At 39.9% G+C, this 21,811-nt stretch overlaps 1 protein-coding gene across 1 annotated transcript in view; it reads right to left on the bottom strand.

Moving 5' to 3' along the window:
* The window catches only part of LOC133020419 (regulator of microtubule dynamics protein 2), a 30,673-nt gene extending 12,510 nt beyond the window's left edge, over nucleotides 1-18,163 (bottom strand). Inside the window, exons 1-5 of the mRNA XM_061086972.1 lie at nucleotides 18,089-18,163; nucleotides 13,634-14,040; nucleotides 4,974-5,160; nucleotides 4,794-4,896; nucleotides 3,249-3,309 (exon numbers count right to left, since the gene is read on the bottom strand). Coding sequence (XP_060942955.1) covers nucleotides 3,249-3,309; nucleotides 4,794-4,896; nucleotides 4,974-5,160; nucleotides 13,634-14,031 — 749 coding nt within the window. The 5' untranslated portion in view covers nucleotides 14,032-14,040; nucleotides 18,089-18,163. The remainder of the gene's footprint in view (nucleotides 1-3,248; nucleotides 3,310-4,793; nucleotides 4,897-4,973; nucleotides 5,161-13,633; nucleotides 14,041-18,088) is intronic.
* Between the last annotated feature and the right edge of the window lie 3,648 nt (nucleotides 18,164-21,811).

Raw genomic sequence — 21,811 nt, forward strand, 5'->3', positions numbered from 1 at the left:
CAGGACTCCAAGCTAAAACTTGTACAGAAACAGGAGGAGGAACTTGAGGAATTCAAGGACAACCTGTGTGAGACAATGAGTAGGAGCGTGTGAAGTGCGCTGATACACTTAGCGCCTGACAGAATGAGCCGATAGTGTTTTCTTTGGAGGGGAGGTGGGATTTGAGGCTGTGTGTCAAGTGTTCCCACAGCGATGAGCCAAGGGACTGTGAGGGCTAAAGTTTACACACACGCAGGGTTTCCACAGCTACTAGGAACACAATGCTGCCACGGCGACACTAACGATGACCTTGGTAAACAACAGAGGCACGAGTTCGAAATTAAAGTTGTCTTTGTAAGGTCAAGGTGACCCCATTCTCCCCCCGTTGACCGGGCTCTGCCACAGGCCGCCTGCTTAATCCATGGGCCTTTGTACCATCAGAGAGGCCCTATGGTCAGGGATTTACACAGGCTGAATGAAAACGCACCTACAAACAAAGCCGGCGATACACGAACAAATCACAGCTCCCAGCCATCAGCCTCTTGAGATTTTACAAATAGTTCTCACACTCACTGTCACGAAAGAACCTCATATAATCTTACACACACACACACACGCACACAAGGGCACACACGTGCACGCACACAAATTAATAATAATAAGTAATAAGTAATATCAGCCCCTTTATCAATATTGATCTTGAAAATTACTCAATTTCCTTTACTGGCAATGTAAAGAAAAGCTAAAATCTTCAACAATTAGTGCATCTACCATATATTTGTAATGTAATGCATAGATTATAATTCAGAATGTATATAAAAAAGGATATAGAATCCAGGTCAGGAGATTAAAACCAATAAGGAAGCGCCTGTATTCTCTCAGATGACCTGAAGACCAGACTGACCCCGCTCCTCTTCTCAGAACGGCTTGACAACTTGAGAGACACTCATCTGCTGCAATTGGAGTAGCCTGTGAAATGGGACTTTATCATAAAGAAATTGTTCTAGATTCCGATATTTTCGGGACATAGCTACAGCGGTTGTACCTTTCCCAGAGAAACTGTATATTCACCAATATTTTTGACTTGCCCGGCAGTGGAGCAGATACAGCAGAGCAGGTTTGTTGAAACTGTCCTGCTCACCCTACCAGATACTTTGTCACTCAGAGGTCTGAGGGAAAATGCACTAGGTCATATAATTATATAATTTGGGTAATTTAAAACTGGTTTAACAAAACAGTTTCACACAACATCAGAGCTAGTCACTGAAACTCTATGCAAGTAGTTTCAGTGGCAGAACAGAAACTAACTTGCAGCGCATCTAAACAGCATCTGTCATATTGTGACAAGCTGGGCGGCATTCAGGAAAACAGGTGACAAGTTTTCTCACGGCATCGGAAGACTAAGTAAACAGTTACCTCAGACATAAACTTCCTTGCAACACTGCCTGGCACCGTCCCCGGTCCCGGCCTCCTCCCTTCTTAAAGTGCGGCTTTACCTACTTTGCCCTGTCCATTCAACTTAGACAGTGTTTCTGCTCGGTTTAAGAATCTTACAAATTCCATTAGTGGATATAGGATTAAGCATTAAGCTTTTTTAAAGCTGTTGCTCTTAATTAACTAAACAAACACGGCCTTCTATTTCACTTGACGTCTCAAGTGCTGAGGTATGTGTATGAGCTAATACTAATTATCCCCTAATGAACAGAGCAAACAGGGCTCCTGGCTCAAGAGGCCCGTTTGGGTCTGTTTGCCAAGAGAAATCTTCACACGCACATATACAGAAAGTAGCCACATGATCTCAATTACACCGGACACTAATTCAGGGAATGTAATTAACGGCAACAAATACGTACACTTTGGAGACCTATCATATAAACATGCAAACAAACCAATAGAAAGCGGTCCATATTTCCAGGCCCACCGTTGAACATGAGGTACACAGAGCTACTGCAAGTTAAAGCTGCCTTTTATCATTCTATTGAAGCTGTATTGGGAGCAGACTTTGCAGTTGACTTCAAACCAGAGCTCAAAGTTGCATCTGGTGCAATCACCATCTCTCTTTTCAAGCCAGCGTTTCCATGTTTGATCAGCAATCAAGTTTTGACATGAGCAGTGTTTCAGAAGGGGAATGCACCACTGGGGCAAACGGGATTCATCTCACCAGCTCTGATGCACGTTTCCGCACAGATAATTAAAAGCAAGAGTTTTCCCTGAGTCACTGAGTAACCGGGGGGAATGAGTGAGAAGAGGCTCTCCTCATTTTATTTTCTGAGAATCACTTAAGGCTGCAAATGTCCCTTAACTTAGTTTCATAAGAACGTTCACAAGTTGTTATCAACTGCAGCCAAAACAACTTTGACGATAACTTTTTAGTAATTTAAAGTCAGGCAATAAAACACTGCCTCAAGATTAACACACATTAAATACAATCTAATATTACTAGCGGGACCCAGTCTATCACCAGAGTAACCTGTACACTATAAATGTACAGCTGTAAATATGCACAGCTTGTGCTGTGACACAACAATCAAAATACAGGAACAGCAACTGCAATAACAGAGGACCATTAATTACATGAGTTTTTCCTGTGCATCTGTCAATCTATCTGAACGAAGGTAACCTAGGCTGTGTTTACATTCCAGGAAGTGGATCTGATGCTATCGGGTGGAAGAGGGGGTGATCTGCAGGACGGAGTAGTTTGGGAGGCAAGCTGCTATTATCTCAGAAATATGCACGTCTGCAAAGCATTTAGCAATGCTCCCCTGAAAACAACTTCTTCCCTCTTATTTGAGGGAAATATGCAACTTTCCTTTTCATATTTTGGTCTGTCTTGGTTTGCCCTAAAGTGTAAAAGACCATAATGCACATTTAAGTAGTTCCAACATCTACCCATGTGGGCTTTCTCTGAGTTTCCTTTTGATTTGTTCCTTTGCTAAACACCCCAAGTAATGCACGAGTCCAAGATCCAGTCAAACACGGAACAGTTGCTCCAGGCAGACATATCACTCAAAATTACACCCCACCCCCACCCCCTTAGACATCTCATGTGGGGAAAGTACCTATTTCAGGCTTTTATTCTGTCTAATTCAAACGTCAGTTAATCCCATAACGGAACTAAACGACAGCAAGTCGCATGCCATCAAAATGTAGCATCAAGAATGCTTGATTGATTTGCTTTTGAAATGGCAGCTGGAAAGACTTTAGTCAAAAGAAACAAAGCAGCTGTTAAAGGATGAAATGAAGGACGGAAGGAAACAGCTCAAACCTACCACCGATGACTGTCAGCACATGTGGGGTTCAGGCTCACCGCCTCCTCGCCAACTTTCTTCCCTGAGAGGAAAGGAAAGAAAGACAACAGACAATGATACTCAACTGGAACACAATTTAGCACACAATTCAGCACCCGGACATTCTTGTTCACATGACAAAAGAGGAGCGTGGATTAGTGGAGTCAGGGGGTGTGTTGCCTGAGAAAACACAACAGGAAGTATAGTGCATGAATCAGGAAACATCACCAGGCGCTGGATTAAAGCAATAATAACAGAAGTGATATGAAAATGCAAACCAGGAAGAAAGAACAGATTTAAATCCTTCATCACCCAGTGGGAATTGTCTCACAGCATCTATTAATATCTGGATGAATGTTAAATATGTTTCCCCATTGCTTTGAATCCACATGTCCAACACTTTCGGATGCTTTGACAAAGGTGTCTTTGCAGAAAGCACCTGGCCTGCTCTGATGAGAGGCTCATTGACAAGGAAGGATCACAGAGAAACAGGTAAATCCAGTCTGAACTTCACAAGTGCAGAATCACAAACCAGCCGCTGTTAATGAAATAAAAGCATGACGGTCCACTGCACACAGTAGCCAAACAGAAGACAAGTGTACAGTCATGTAACGTAAAGGGTTAGCTAAAAGGGCCTGTGACAGAAATAAGTTTTGTATTGAAGAAGTTGACTTAAAGACTCTTTGGTTTATTCAATATCTATTTGTGGTGAGGGGAATAGACACACTTTAACGATATGAAAAGCTCAGTGTTCGTAAAACTGTGTGAGCTGCTTTAAAAAATCTGTGTCTGAATGTACACTATTGATTTTAGGCCACATCAGATGAACATCTGGTAAATCTCTGTCTTTTACTGACTGACAAACATAGATTTCCCTACTTTTCCCTATTTCTCACAACCACCAACTTTTATTACTGAACCCCCAAAATTGCGGTTAGTGTAGAAAAGTTAAAATCTCAACCTGAAATCGATGCACAGTGCTCATAGGTGACCTCAAATTCATGTGCACTAGGATATAAATTAAAATAATAACTATGATGTAAAGTTTGGCTTTGGTTTGACTTTTGACTTGACAATATCAGTCAATAACCAATCATCAGAGGGCAGATGGTGACAGCTAAAGACTTTGCTCATGGTGGTGTTCATTTTGCAGTACTTTATTTCAATAGTGGTGATATCAGGTGGCCTGTATAAAGATACCAAACTGGATTTTGAGCTCTCTTTTTACCACATTGACTGTGCAACACGTAAAGATAACACTTGTAGTTAATCATATCTGATTCATTGTGGACTATTAACCATCGGTAATGTCTAAGTATGGTCACTTGCCAAATAGTGTTTCTTCCAATTCATTCTGAGTCAGCAACTAAAACCAGCTGACAGAGGTCACCACAGGATTGCGTGGATTTTTGTTTCCTTATGAGACACTGACATTTGAGGTTTGTCTTGTAGAGCTGTGGTTGTGACATTATATCACCTCACATCTAGACTGAGACGCTTGGTAAATTACATTGTTTGGTAAATTACCAGTTTCTGCGATGGTCTTCTTGTCCTCCAGAGTGGCACTGACGTCATGAACATCAGAGTAAGCTCGGAGCAGCCGCCAGAGAAGCCTCGAGTTCTGTCCAAACTACAGAGTTACAATACAAGTGTTAAAACACAGAAACCTCTATAAACTGGATATATTAGGTTAAAAAGAAATTTAACCTCCTCTCTTTGTTCCAAAAGTATGTTGAGACTCTCTCTTTTGTCGGATTCAGTGCCATGGTGCAAATAGTCGATCCTCTCAAGGAGAATAGATAACTTATCCTCAGGCTGTTCTTCCTGTTCTTCCTCCCTCTGTTCTTCATCACTTATCTCTTCATCGTCAGAGTCTGTCAGAGCAGTCATATACCTGAAAAAAAAACAAAAAAACACAGAGAACATGTCATTAAAAGTAAAGGTACAGTTTCAGTTGCCGGTGCAATTTGCTAACTGAGGACTTTGGTGTTTCCAATCACCAGGCCAGCTGGTCACCATCAAATTATTCTGAGAAGCATGAATACACAGCCTGAATGTTATCAGTTTATGTAAAGGTGATGGCCTGTGTCCCAGTAACTCAATCCAAAAACCATTTTCTACTTGTGAGGTGGATTTCTTCAGAAGAATCTAAATCGTGTCTTAACGAGCATTTTTACAGGTGGTTTTCTGCCAAGTGCTGATTATAAAGGATCAATCTTCACTTCCTGTTCGCACACATATTGTTTGTTTACATAGGTGGGAAGCTTAATTGTTTATAAATGCTATCTGTAAAAAATGTCTTGACGTCTTAATGTGAAAACTTGAAAACGTTTGCATGAAGGGAGATTTGTTTGTCAGGGTGAAGCACGCAATGTTCTCATGAGATGTTTTATAAGACCTTTTCAACTATTGTAGTTGTATGAACTAACACCCTCAAGTAACACTTAAGAAGCAGCAGTAGAAAGAAAAGCAAAAACAATATTAACAGTTCACGTTGTAATGAAAGAGATAGACATGGGTTCAAATATGAAAAGCATCTATTAAGTGTTGGCACTGGCTGCATGTGCGTCAATGGTGGTTAAGGGAAAGTATTGGGCTATGAGCCATGGTTCTGGAGGGACGTGTCAGAGCGGGCCAGAGACAGAAAGACTTTAGGCCCAAAAGGTGCCTGGTGCTAAAGGCTCCTTCCGCCCCACCCACAACACCTCCAAGGAAATGCCAAGTACAAGATAGCCATAAACAGAAATAGAATCTTGGTTCTGTGTATCGGTTCCTAAACTGTTCTGAAAACTTGGCCGAAAAAATGCAAAATGTCCACAATCTCATTTTGCGGAAACGCCATTACTGCCATGGTTGCAGTTCGTCGAGCCTCCTGAGCTCTCATTACTTAGCTGATGCAACGAAACCTTCAGAAAATAAAAACTATAGAACACGTGTACATGCAATTCATATAACCTCCACCAAGATTTGTGTTTTAATCTGTATTTGTTCAGATTACTATGAAACAAAGGAGGTGATATGAGTCAGAAAATAACTCATTTAATTTATGTGCAAGTACTGATCAGGGGATGGATCCAGGAGTTTCTTTTCCATGGGTGGGGTATGGGCCACTTGGAGACAGAGATCTGGACAAAAGGGCGGATCCGGGATTTTTCTTATTCTTGCATATTGCGGATCTCTGGGAATAAGTCACGAATCTTGATGAAATAAATCAGGCATGTTGAGGGAACTGATATCGAATATCTGATATACCAAGACTGTTGTGCTTGGTGAAAATATGGGCTGAAATGAGTGCCATTCTAATTATCAATAATTGAACTTCTGTTACATTACATTTAAAATACATTTAGCTGACGCTTTTATCCAAAGCGACCTACAATAAGTTCATTATGTTCTTCCTTCTTTCAAAAGTTTAAATATTCAAGCTTTAAAGAGCAGCTTGAAGACAATAGTTCAAATAATTTAGATTTTTCACATTCATTAGCTTAATAGGAAACAGACAAACAACATACCTGTATGATAAATTAGACTTTAGAAAATATTTATTTTAATCTCCATGTTTTTATACCATTATTATAGGATCCTGCTCCAAAGCCTTTTTACAGTTGTTTTCTCTTCACCTACCCCCGGGGCAAACCATCAAACTTACAGAAAAAGCTCAAACCATTTATTGCCCCAGCTTAAAAAATGTGAATGGGTGCGCTTTAGTGTTTACTGTGATTGCTGTGGTCTTTCTTTTTAGTCTGATCGCACCATATTATAGAGCACTGCCTTGCAATAAATAGACCAGACATTTAACTGTGGCATGACAGTCACATTACTGAACTTGGGTCATTCATTCATCCCAATTCATTCATCCTTTTGTTCTTTCATTCATGCAGCAGTCTGTTTTCCTTCCCTTGCAGCAGTTATTTACTCAGTAGAGCTGGAGAGACAGGCAGCACTGACTGATCAGCGCATTCCTGTCACGCCATTCCCCGGCTCATGAATGACTTGAGTCGAAAGAATAAAGAAACTAAGGGTCCATTTAAGAGTGCTGTATGTATATCAATGCAGCAACCATTATTAACCTTGCGCCGTTACAATGCACAGCTGTGAAAAAACAGCTTCTTAAATAAAAGGTACACATTATATGACAAGAAATGGTTCTGTTATTGGTTTATTTCAGTTAATAAGGGAGTTTTTTCTCTCCACAGTCACCAAAGTGCTTGCTCATTGTGGGAAGTGTGGGGTTTCTAAATAATTTGAAGGACTCGACCTTTATATGTTATGATTTGGAGCTTAGAATTGAACTGAATTGCAGTGGATGTTGCGAAGAACTTGTTAACCTTGTTTAGATAAGTGCTATACAAGAGTTATTATTTGCTGGGAAAAGGTGGCGGAGAGGGTTATTTGCTAAGGGCTTCAGCCATTGTTGCGTTTACAAGATGAGATTATAATACCACCTCTGAGCAGCACTACTTCTTCATAGCAGACTCAGTGGCACACTATTACATAGGGTTGGTATGGGCCTGCTGAGCCAAGGCTAGCTGGTTAGCATGTTCACTCGGATCAAAGCACAAGTTAACATTAGTGTTACTTTCCATCTCTGGAGACAGCTCTTGGCAAGTAAAGGAATGAAGTTTCATGCTGAATTTGTGAGCTTTAGAAAGGAATGGTGGGTAAACAGTTGGTCATGCTCACATTGGTTATGTAATAATAACAATACTCTTTTTCGTTTTTAACAGGCTGTGAGCTCAGATAGTGAGGTCATCCTTTCAGTGTACAGACCCCGAGGGGCGATGAAGAGATCTCTCAATAGGGCTTAGCAACGGCAGTCTCTGTGGTTGCACTGATCAAAACAAACCAGTTACCATCCCAACATCAGCAGGACTCAGAACATGCAGCCTGGCTCATTAAGTGTGTGTAGCTGTGGTGACAGGATCAAAGAAAGCCTTCTCTACAACAATAGCCACTGGCTGATTGACTGACCCAAAAGGCTGGACAGGGTGTGAATCTTTAATCTAACTTTCACTTTCCCACTGATCAGTTGCTGAGCCACCTGTTGACAACATGACTGGATTGTTTTTCTAACTATACCTTCCTCTGTTGTGGGACGTCTTACAGGACAGAAATAAAAGTTGGACAGAAAATCAACCATAATTAATTTCTTACAGATACATGAAGTTACAAGTCAAGAATGAAGGCAGCAATTCATCTTGAATATGAATGCAACCATTGAGATTTTGTTCAGATGTTGTAATGCTTTGTTCTTAAAATAGAACAAGGAAGAAACTAATTTGGGTTTGTACAAACTCAGGGGCGTGGTCAAATGTTGTTATTTTGTAAAGACGACATTTTTCATTTCATTTATCATTTTACCAGTGGTTTAAAATGGTTTCACATTGATGACGATATTTTTTAATACAATAATCTCTGGGACAAAATATCATCCAACAAAATTGGTTATTGTGAAAGGTCTACCTTACTATTTTGAATAATGCATAATGTTAGAGTTTCCTTGTTCCGTTTGAAGCCAGGCAAATCCAGGCAAAATTGGTATTGTACAATGAAATATCCTTACATAAACAATGTATATATGGGAACTGTCAAGAAAAGGTATAATTAATAATAGTGTAATATTGCGTTGCCAAAAGGTGCAAGGAAAAAATGTAGTTTTAAATGACATCTTCAGTGCAACATAGCAACGTTCTTATCCTAGATATTTTGCCCTTTTTCCTGCATAGTGGGAGGAAGTGGGGACAATTTCTATATACAAACTACGGTGTAGATGCATTAGTTTGTCATAGTTGTTTAGCAAAATACAACTCTGTCATTGATAAATGGAATTGATAAGCTCAGAACCATAAAATGATCATTTGGACGATTTAGAACCAGTTCCAAAATGCAAACCAGTTTTCTATTACCATAATGATATGTGATCCATTGGCAGTATGATCAAATATTGGTTATAGCAAATTTAATGGGTAAAAATATTCCAGTTAGTTTAATACAAATTGTTTTCTCAAAAATACATTTTAAAGAGAGACTGAAGTTAATACAACATTGATTTCATAATTTAATCCATTTGTATTTAGGGCCTAAAATGTTAACAATTGGATTTTCAGATAATTACCTAAAGGACCTTTTACAGTGGAGGCAGTCGAACTATTGACTATGAATAGAAGATGTGGGTGGTCAGAGTCAAACTTGACAGATATAGGTCAGACAAACTGACTTGGACAAAACAAACAACAGAACGTGTCTGTGCTGTGTAGACATTGCACTCAGAGCTAGGTTCAACAAATGTTTTTGTTTGGCTATAAGCCTTTCACTGAGGTATTAATATGAGGGTATAAATCAGAATGTCTTAATAACTGACAGCTACAGACCAACACGTACCATGAAATCACAGAGAAGGTAGACCAAAGCTTTTAATCACAAATTAGACAATGAGCTCCTTTATCTCTCTCTAAACATGTCTGTGTGTGTGTTGATCAGGCTTGCCCCTCACTAAACCAAACTGCTCCTGCTTAAATCAGCTTGAATCAACAACTATCCAGTGCCATGGATGCAAATTTTTTTGGAAAAGGAAAAAAGAAGTGGTCATGTCCTTGAGCTACAGAGATGTGTGGTGAATAATAAACTTAGTGGGAACTGTTCGAGGAATTACAAGTTCCTACAAGACACTTTTAAATGAGGCCACTGACAGTTTGGCACCGGGACAGGGTGATTGATGGGTCTCCTTATCTGCAGAGATGAAGCTCTGAGGAAGCAGTTGTGACATATGAGGAGTCAATGAAGTACACAGCTGGAACTTAAGTAGATGGGTCAACATTTACATTGTGTCTCACTCATTTTTCCTGTAGTGGTGATTTTTTTTTTTACAGAAGTACTGCATCATGAGTTTTCTTATCCGACAATTTTTTTTTTTTTTTTTTTAAATGATCAGCTGCATTAATGCAAATGAAAGCCACATATCAACAGGTTAGAAAACCATTAAGCCAAAAAGCAATGAACTCCACGCAGTCATGAAAACATACATCAGCCTATTCATGGCGTGCATATTTCAGGTGCAGCAGCACAGCTCTCTGTGAACATTCAGTTAAGGCCATATTCATACTTGTATGATACCCCCTATTGGAAATCTACTGCCCCACATATGCATATTATGTACATTAGTGATATTTACAATTCACTTTTTTTTTCTAACTTATGGTCAAATCACTTGTTCATTGCTACTATGATTATAGGAGATACAAGTTTAAGATGTGTTCAACACATCTCTGATCTTAACAAATCTTTGACTGACATGTTTGCACGCTTACATTTTGCACAAAGCAAAAGATATGCCATTGTTACACGTTTAAAATATATTTTATTGGCCTAAATTTGAACAAACAAACTATGAGTAAGTCCCAGTCTTGAGAATTATGGCCATTGCGGAGATATTGTGTGGATATAGTGTGGAGAGATATTTTGCTCCAACACTTCCAATCAAGCCGAACACACACAAACAGCCCTTTGAAATCGATGTGCGGTTTTTAGTTGTATCTGGTTCCTCTGGGGGAACACTACTCATTCCCTGAGGGGCTGGAATTTCTCCATTGCACTATTCCCACTCACCCCCACACCCTCTGCTCATACAAATAACAGAGCGGCAGGAAGGGCTCTTTAATTGTGGGAGGTGTGCGTGATGCGATTTCTTGTAAAGCATAATAACCCGAGCTGTAATTAAGAGCATTTGATGTAGCCAACGACTGTCACTCTGTGAACCAGAGTGAACCTGTGAACCAAACCGGCTAGAGGGCTGTCTTGCACCTCCATCTGGCCCTTAAGCAAATGAGCAGGGTGATGGTAACATAAGTATAGGCACGGGGACTTGAAATGTTTACCCGTCATGAAAGAAAAACTCATATGATATGGTGTTATTACCCGTTGAGGAACTGTCTGTGTTCTTTTGCCATCAAATGTATAGGATCTGAAATACTTTTATGGTGAGAGCATGACTTCTTTTGTTATTGTTGACACTACAATGGTGAAATATCATCTTCCGCTGGAAAAGGAAATGAGAACAATTTCTCTGCAGGTGATACACTAATGTGCGAGAGACAAATGCCTCCCAAACTAAATAGGAATTATGATATCTTTTTTTTCCAGTTAGATTTGTTTATGCCTTCATGCATCTGTTTGAATCCGATTTATCTCGAGAATCTCGAACATTATGTAACAATTGACTTTGGCTTCTTGCCTGAAAAAAAAAAAACATGAAAGCAAAACAAAACAAAGAAACACACACACTCAACCCAACCTCTGCATGGAATGTAATTCATAAAGGACACAGATGCAACAACACACTGGGTTGGATTGTTCAGTTGGACTCATTAATGGGCAGTAGTTGTAAAAATCACTTCAAGGCAACTGATTCATATTTGCACGGACAGTGACAGAGGTGTGGAGGAACCCTTCCTATCTGATCTAAGGCTCACTGCACATCTAAAAATATTATGTGGTTTGGAAGAGCAGCTGCACGTAGCGTCTTTAAGGCTTCCTGGCATTTCACGTGCTCCACTCCCTTCAGTGGTCAATCAAGGTTCATCACTCAAACGGCAGATACAAATCCCCATCAACCTTGCATAGATCTGCATGTGCTACAACATCCAACCTGATTTGCTCCCTGGATTTGTTACAATTTCTGAGCCACGTGTAGAGAAAACATATAATCGTGTCCAAGAAACACTGAAGCCTGCCTGAGTGCTTAATCATCATTTCACTGTTGATATCTGTTTTAATAACATGAGATTTTAAATGGTAGCCCATTCAAAAGGAACACATCTGTTGTTTATGTTACCCGAGGTTGGCACGAGTTCAAGGCATTTAGCTGAGGGTGGAGGCGGATGATTCGGCATGCGGTGCTCGATTAGTCTGCTTTTCTCTGCAGCACCTGAGGCTAATATACATACTGTCAAAACTATAATTTACTGCATAAAATAGGCATGCAAGTTCCACTGGTACAGTAGGAAAGTTTTCATCCACACACGAGGTGGAAACTACCATGAAATAAAGCTTATGTTTGTCATCTGTTGAATGTCACCAGGCAAGATATAGAGAAATAACAAGGGTCTGCTGCAAGTTGATTCTAATATATCAGTCAATTTTTACATAAATGTTTATGTTGGTGATCAGAAGAATGAAAAAAAGATATTTGAACAAAATCTTAAAGCATTTTGCAGCAACTTCTCCTCAGCTGTAGTTCTATGTTGACTCTTGAGCAACAGCAGGAGTTTCTAAGTATTGTAAACAGTGAAGTCTGCTGGACAAACCATGTAATGATGACAGTGACTCTTAACTATTACCAACAACTTTAATTTACTGTAACATTCATTTGATTGACTGGCTTTCACACCAACTGTTAATATTTAAAATAATATTTTCTCTCCACTGGTCTGTCAATCTGGCAGTCAATCTCAACTTCTATTTGCCCACAGACTATACTGAGGTGTTAGCAGTCTCCGTTGATTTCTATTTTGCTGTGGTATCGAATTTGGTGTCACCAATTAGGTAATTTGATGGGTATTAGTAATAGTAGTAACAACTACAAAATGTCTGCTATTGTGACAGCTCTGATATTTGCTATAATAACGTGTAATTACTATTCATCATAGGGGGAAAAAATAAATCTAAAGTCTAATAAAAGGCAGCTACTGTTGGGACACAGAACTTATTGATACTGTGCGTGTCCACCAGAGATACAATACACTATTCTGTCGTTTTTCAATAATGGGCACAGTCAAAAAGTCACATGACACCAAGGATCCAGATAGACTCACTAGGTATCTTTAAAAAAAACAGCACAATTTTTACGATTAAAGCCGTCAGTCTATATTATTTATGTATTTAAAAGCCATCAGTCATGCTGATGTATTACTTTCATGTCATATCATGAGTGTTCGAGTGGCTCCACCAGAATAAGACCTTCATGTAGTTGCATTATGTACCTGTCTCTTTCTATAGTAAAAGGTAAATGTAGGAAAGGGGATGTACTTTTTCAGGACATCTGAGAAAGAGGAGATTTTTTATGATGATATGATACGAATAAAAAGTGCATGTGTACTTGTTTTCTGGAAGAGTCAAAGAATGGATAGAGGTTCTAAGAATGTTTAAATGCTTAGTCATACTAGGATGAAAATGTGGCAGTATTACTCTTGTGACTAGCTTAGGGGATTCAGGAAAGTATACTACTTTCATAAAATCTATAGTGTGTTTGGGTAATTTAACAGAACTATGCAAGGATACATGTCTGAGAAATTACTAATTATATATTTTAAAAACGAAGTACTGAAAGTGTTAAACGTTCTCTGTGATTAAGGACCACATAAAGTACTCACCCTCCCTCACTCTCTGCCTCTTCTGAGCTCCGAGCCTCAGCGCTGGTGCTACTGATGGCGCCCACAGCTCTTTTCCTCCGTGTTGGCGTGGTCCTGTGCAGAGGGCTGGCTCGACGTGCTTCATCACGCCCCCTCAGCTCCTCCCTGACTTGCTCCTGCAGTGTAGGCAGTGCATTCTTCAATGCCCTCATCTCATCCTTGAGCTCAGATACACACTGGTGCAGGGCCTCGAGGCGATCCAGCACCTCAGCCTGACCCGTTGGCAGGGAGTTAGGCCCTGCCCAAGAGGCTCTTCGCCGTGAACTATAGCCCTGGTAACACATCACAGCCAAACCGACACCAGCCACTCCAGCCAACGCTCCCAGAACCAGCCCCTTGCCGCCGTCTGCCAGAGCCATCTTGGGTCTCTGCAAAGATCATAAAGAAATAACGTGTTTTAAGTCACTGATCTCAAAAACATTCAGCTTAATTTGTATATACAAAAGGTGAATAAAATGTTTGTCTTCTTTCCATTTGGTGAGGGTGAGAGCTATACATAAAACAGATAATATTTCAACATGGATTTGACAAGTAAGACATTTTGGAGAATATAAAAAGTGCTGAAAAAAGATATTGGAAAAAAAGCACAGGATTTAAAAAGACATCTTTAAAAAGACAAACCTCATCTGATTTGACATGGCCCCAAACAAATTAGCACCTGCCCTAGACCTCCCAGAGTAGGGTGTTGATATGCATTGACTTTCTCACCAGCTGACTAGAGAAGCACTTGGGTATTTAGGTATCATAGTGAATGTTTCACTCTTTTCCCTACAGAAATTACTCACAATAAAGAGTTTAGTTAATTCACGATTTTAGCCATGATTTTTTGAATCACCTGCATGTTATGGAGATCTTGGACCAAAGCCTCAGAGATCAGAGGAAAAACTATTCTCTATCTCTAGTTGACTTGTGACCCAAAACAGTCACCGAGCATTGACAACCAAAAGATATCTCAGCATAGATGTTAGAAGTAGGGGTGCAGAGGCTATGACAGTTCACCCTATTGATTGCTTCTCTGTATCAAACCATTTTTTTTTTTTAAATAAAGAATTTCTGCTAAAATTGTTCTGACTTTAATGTATTCATTTAATATTTCTGCACAACATAAATACTATATTACAACACCTATGTTGTTCTGAAGTACTGAATACCTTTGCTCAAGCAAAAGTAGCCTACATTTACACATTATGGCAAATGTAGTCAAGTAAAAGGCTTAAAAAACATGTACAGTTGTTAAAGTTTCTGAATGTGCAAGGCGCCACCCACCAGCTAAGTAAACTACAGGTGCCATAGCCTCATGTACAGATTCACATAGTTTACTTTGAGCTATATAACAATAGTAACAGCCAGCTTTCATACAAAAGTGGCGTCTCATTCAAGTATGCTGCAAATATTTTTCCCTTTAATGGGTTTTATCTGCCTAACAACTTTTGATTTTGCACATTTTATTAATGGTTTCAATCATGATTGATATAAGCATGCATGACAGAAGTTATGACTCTTGGACATGACCTATCACTAAAGACGCTTTGAAAACATCTAAATCTTACTTTATTGTTTTATTGATAGCTCTATAATTACAAAATGATTTGGTGACACATTTATTGCATGTGCTGTCACTTTCTTATGTCACTGGAAACTTTCCCTTGACAGAGGCTGTGAGTCTGTGCTCCTCGTTCTCTACAAGTCAACGTATCTGCTGTGAAAAAAAGACCTTTGTAAAATACATAAACATTGTAATTTGTAAACAGGATGGTAAAGTTAATAACTCTCATGTTTATCATGGGCATCACAATAAGCATGACAAACTGGATAGATGAGAAGACATAGGATCCAACATTTACTTGCATTAACGAAAGATTTCACAACCTCCTCCATGTAAATTTATGTACACTGTAGAAAACAGGAAAAGTAAATTCCACTTTATGTATTTAGGATAATGTTTATATCCTGTAGTAAAAACCTGTTCTGACGATAAATTCATGTTGCACACAGAGAGATACTACGTCCACACTGCAGGCAGTCTTAAATATCCAATATGTGCTTGTATGCTTAAGGATCCATCGTTTCACCTTTCAAACACAAGTTTACAAAGCTTGACAATTTCAAGATTCCTGATTACAAGGCAACAAGTTGAGTATAGTGACCATGTCACAACTCAAGGAGGACAGGGACACACCAATGTGCAGCTCCTCCAAAAATAACTAATCTCTTATCTGTGTTTATGCATCATGCTGCCTGCTTACATCCTCCAAATATTGTTGTTGTTGTTGATTCAATCCAAGGGCACACTAACCAGATGGTCAGTGGTTGGATCCCACTCCGAGCCCAAAGAAGCCCCTCAGCCTGACGACTATGCCACTAGTGTGCAATTAATGTGTGATAGAGAAAGCACCGCACATAGACGTACTGTATGAATATCGGTGTTAACGGCTGAATGGCAAAACGAGCGGTCATCAAGACTAGACATTTACAACAGGAGATGAATGATAGCTTTTCAATCCTATTCTGAAAGTTAGTTACAGTAAACATGCCATTTAACTGTAGACTTTGCAAAAACCTCTGTAAGACAGCAGAAATTTAAATGTGTCATAGCAGGAAAAGAGCTGATAACATTGAGGATGGGTCTGTTCTGTGCACCAGCGTTGCAAAGTACCAGGACCCTGAAACTGAAGCAGCTATACATGGAACCCAGCCTTAGTTCATGTTCTAATGTACACCAGAGCTTTTCAAACATGCAACATGTCAAAATAACTGCAGAGAGAGGAAGCCAAAACAAACCCATTCACCCACTGTTTACAAGCAGCTGCTCTAAGAAGGGCTTTCTCTGCCAGCGTAGATAAGTGGATCAACACGTCTCTAAGAAGGCGTGCTAGCCAGCAGACACACTTTCTACACCATGACAACAGCGAGAGAGTCATCGTCCTCTGGGTAAAAGCTGTGTTCAAACACACGACTGTTTCAATGAGCTGCCAGTGACCCTGCTGCTGCTCACAGCAACACACCGAGGCTAACACTGAAAAACAAAGTCACTCACCGAGGCTATGGACTCACAACTGTTCTTACACAACACACGAGAACAGACGCTGTGCACACGAAGTTGTTCTTTTTAAATACCAACACAACACAGGACATTAGAGACCTCACTGTGCAGCTAGCAGCCTCCTCTGTTGACTTGACAGCTCTGTCTGGTGCAACCGTCTAATGATTCCGGCGGGGATCATGCGACACTGTGAGGCGTTCCGGCAGGGGGATGCTCCATAGACTAGATTTCTCGTCTGCGTTGCCGGCCAACGGAGCCGGACGTCTATGGACGTCACCACATGGCGGCCATCTTGCTAGGGGGCAGCTATTCATAAGTATGCAGTGTCATTTTTGGTGGTTATTTATCACTACCAACACAATGTTATGGGTGAGCGAGCTGCCCCGTAGCAAGATCGCCATGTGGTGACGTCCGGCTCCGTCGAACGAGACATCTAGTCTTTATATATGTCTATCGGATGCTCTGCCACAAACTGACTTTTAAGAGTTGCACTTAATATTAAATATATTTAAACTGGAAATAAGGACTTGATTGGTTTCGAGATAGAATAATGCACAGTCATGTCGACAACTGCAAATAGATGATTTTATTATTTCCATGTAACCAAACTAAAACAATAATGTAAGTAATGATGTCTTCAGGATATTTGACACACATTTACCAAACTCATCAGACACAATTGTATAACCAACAATTTACAACTCTCAGTGTCATGCCTGATTATACCTGAAATTGCAAAAACTTAAAAACTTAGCCACAAATGTGATCATTCGAAGAGCGGGAAAGATAAAATTTCACAAACACCTAGATTTACATGTACTATCACCAGGGACATAACGTTTAGTGAGTGCACGTTATTGATCTTTGATCCTGATTTAGTTTTTTAACTTGTAGATGGACATAAACTGGGTAATACATCTGTAGGAGCCTGCACTCTCCCTTTGTGTTGCAGTATTAAGTAGCCAGTGTTACAATAAATGTGTATGAAATCTAGTGGCACATTGAACACGTTCGGTTCTTTTGCAACATAATTATTTTCTTTGAGAGGAGATCTCATCATTCTTATCGGCACAAAACGCGAGTGACCCATCTGAGGCCAAAGTTCGAAAAAGATCTACAGCAGTGCAAAGAGTTTGTTGTTAAAAAGTAACCTGGACATGCAACAAAAAAATCTCTCTAAAGGGAGTTATATGTTGCAGTTTCCTTTTAGGCAGATAATTCCAAGTCTCATGTGCATCTGTTATAGCACCTATACTTATTTCTGTCTGAGTAAACAGTATAATGACATTTAACATATATATTATATTATAAATATACATATTAAACGGCTCATAATAAAAATTCAATAACAATGAGCTCAAGTACTGACTCACCCTTCCGACTTGCTCCTCTCCCAAGTGTGTCCCTGCAGTGGACTTGCATAGAGCGGGCAACGGGATTTAAGAAGTTAATAAACACATGTATTATCACAGCAACCTTGGACCTGCAGTCAGTGAACACAAGGCTGCCCTGGCAGATTTGTATTCAACTCTTGTCATTCAACACATGACATTTGGCTGCAGTGGAGCATTAGAATGGCCCAATCTTAACTATTTGACTCACAAAACCCACTGGAGCATAAGCTGGGGTTATCAGAACCCGGCAAAGAGAAGGAACCAACACATATCAAAAAAAGCAGTTAAAACATGTGGTTATCCCAACAAGGAAAACAAGGATCAACTGACCAAGGTTGTGATCACTTATGTTGCTGGAGTATCTGAAAAACTCAGAAGGATTTTCAACGAACACCACAGTATATTTCAAGCCTCCCAACACACTGAGGCAAAACATGCACAAAGCACACAACGTAGTATATGCAGTTGAATGTAGTTAGGAATGCACCGACCTGTAGATTTGGGAAGCTAAACAACCCCCTCACAAACGCATGGAGCAGGAGAACCAGCTCCTCTTGTCAGGACTTCCCTTTAATACAACAATGTCCACATTTTGGCCAGGGAAGACAAATGGTTTGTAAGCGGAATGAATGAAGAAATCTACATCAAACTAGAAAAACCACCTCTGAACAGAGGAGGAGGCTTAAGACAATACCGATCAGCCACATACAATACAGTCTTAACTTTCATCCCCAGGAAGTTTCACTACAATTCACACCTTTGGACCCATGACTCACGACCCACAAGTTAGATACCTGGGACTCCCAGCAGTCAGGTGGCCTCTTGGATGAGAGCTGCAACATCTTAAAGAAACTCAACTAACCTGTTCCTAGCACCTGGATAAATTGTGATGGGTAGTATGGAAATTTTCAGTTGGATAAATATATAAATTGATAGAAAAACAAGAGCAGGGCCTTTCAGAATGAGTTATTGCCTCTTTCTGTGGTCCTCATGTGACTTTGCAGAGGCGTGTGATAGAAAGATAGAAAGGTGTACTACCTTGGAAACAGGGGTAACTGGGAGTTCCCTTGCATAATACGATGTGGGGATCGCTACGTGCAGTTTCGGCCCTGCTCTCTGAGCACAGTATTGTTCCGTAGCCCACAGCCTGCATTCTGCCTGCACAGAGAACAAAAAGCCCACCTGAAACCTGGAGGCATGGCGGTGTTTTAAAAAAAAGGCTTGGCCAGTGGCTGTGGGTTGGCCCCGCAGACGTACACATGGCGATGAGGGAGACGCATCCAGCCGTGGCCTTGCTCCCATCAGGTCAAAGCCATCAGATAAGGAGATATTGTCAACACTGTCGTTTTTATCCACCCACTACACATCTGCTTGAGCTACCAAACCGCAGGGGAAGGAATAAAAACAGCCTCAGTTTTGCCTCTGTGAAGAGAAATAAGCCTGTTACAGATGTCAAACAATACATGGGAGAAAAATCAGGGTGAAATAAGGCATCACTATCAGGACTGTACTGACAGACCACAGAGCGTGAAGCCCAATTGTTGCCTGTCAGTAATGCAGGAGTTCATGTATGAGCCGCCTGCCTCAGTGGGACAAAAGCTAAGCCTGTTTACAAATAGTTTAAAGATTCATTCAGCCAGAAAGATTTGGCAAGTGTTGCATAACAAAATCTCACAGTATTATTTAACTATATAGGGTTTGTAAGGAACTGGGGTAGTCAAACCCATAGGCCAACATGCTCTGTTGATGTTTATCTCAGCTTCAGGCACTCGGTGTTCTTATCCTGAGGCCTTACAAGAAAATCAGCTAGTTCTTCATTCACTTACACATTTTTTTTTAAAAGAGCAGTTTATTATCTGACGCTGCAGTGTCATAGCTGTGATAGAAGATGTAGATACCTGGAAACTTTCACAACAATTTATTGCCATTAGACTGTGTCCATAACTGAGAGTTTATGAATATTTTTCTACATCGATCCCAGTTCAATATACTGTAGCGGTTCAAAACATTGAAAGTTAAGAACATTTTGCACCATCCATATCTCCATAGGTTCCCTTTTTGCAAGTAAGGATGAGGATGAAGGAAGTTGTGTGAAGAATCTTTACTAAAATTAAGTCATGAATATATACATTTTTTTCCTCTGTACTTTTACCATTTCATAGACTTACTAAACCTCTAATTTGGTATAAATCAAGCATGACAAATAAAAGTAACCAAATATATTTAAGTCAATTGATTATATCCAAACAAAAAGAATTGGATAAAAATTCAAACATTTTGAAAAACAACCAAAAAAGTAAAAAATCTGCAATAACTTTAAGTAATATACAAAGTTTTCACGTGTTACAATACATATACATACAAAGCTGTTTGTGGACAAAATGTAGTACATACAGTGCTAGTTTTTTCAGAAAAGATTCATTGAATTAACAGAGAAATTAAATTTTTCAAAGTAACACAAACCTATATTTTAGTCTTAATCTGTGGTTTAAATGTCCAGTTACCTACACATCTGACCTACCTTATTGAAACCCTGTTTCCCTGCTTTGACAGTCACTGTCTTGTCAGACCCACCATGCGTTTTATGATCTGAAACAAGAATTGTGACAATTACCAGATAAGTACTTCCACATTGCGTGTTGGAAAAATATAGAAAAAATTCATAGCAATATTCAAATTCTAGTCTGTGTAATGTACATAAATAACATAAAATGAACTCTAGGTGAATGAGAGAAGCGGTCAAACTCACTACAACCAATTGTCCAACTTCCTGTGTTTGTTCAGTTGTTCCAATTGTCAGTTATTAGCTATTAATTTGATTCCACTATTATCTCAAAACACAAGTTATGTTCAGTTTAAAAGAAGGGTGTGGGAGGGGGGGCTATCAAGAGTTATTTAATTTGTATATCCTTTCGGGGCCATTCTTAGTTGTGAAACTCACACTTACCTCTCTGTTGAAAACCGTGAAACAGTTTTTTTTTAGCATGGCATCTGATGTAACATGGTTGTGATGATGACGATGATTCTCGCAGCTGGTTTCTCTTTGCAAGAGTCCGTTTTGAAAAGGACTGCTCACTTCTGCAGGTCCTCCGCAAAAAACATGCAAGCATCAGTGTACCGGTGATCATAATTTGACAATCTTCAGGAGGTGCATAGACAGTTTATAAGACCCGAATGCTTTGCAGCTATTGGTCAGATACACACACACATCTCCAGCTAGTTGCAAGATTGAACATTCTCATGCTGCGTATCAAACAGGGAGTCTGCCACACAGCAGATAAGACTGAGAGGAGGTTTGCATACCTTTTTTCTAACAGTATTTCATGAATTACTTCATTGTATTAATTCTGAGACATTCTCTCTCCTGTGAGATCATCAGTCTTAGAATGCTTTGAGGCCAGAACACTATGTCCTCTGGTAACCATAGCAATGCCGCGCACCTACAGTATCATCAACCCAACGAGCCAGGAAGGCAGGACTGCCTTGTGAACCAGCCAACATGGCACTGCCGCGCGTACAAGAACCTCTGTCACGCCCAGTATGTGGATATATAAAGTATGTGCGCACTTTGTCTAAGCGCCATTTTTCCTGTGCAGCTTACTGCGTAGGATTAGAGGTCCATGCATGATCATTTGCTAGACACCGCAGTTTCCTGACCTGTGACCTCTGAATAAACTTGCTTAATTTTAACTTGAGAACGAC

Source organism: Limanda limanda, chromosome 15, assembly GCF_963576545.1.
Source record: "Limanda limanda chromosome 15, fLimLim1.1, whole genome shotgun sequence".
Classification (NCBI taxonomy): Eukaryota; Metazoa; Chordata; class Actinopteri; order Pleuronectiformes; family Pleuronectidae; genus Limanda; species Limanda limanda.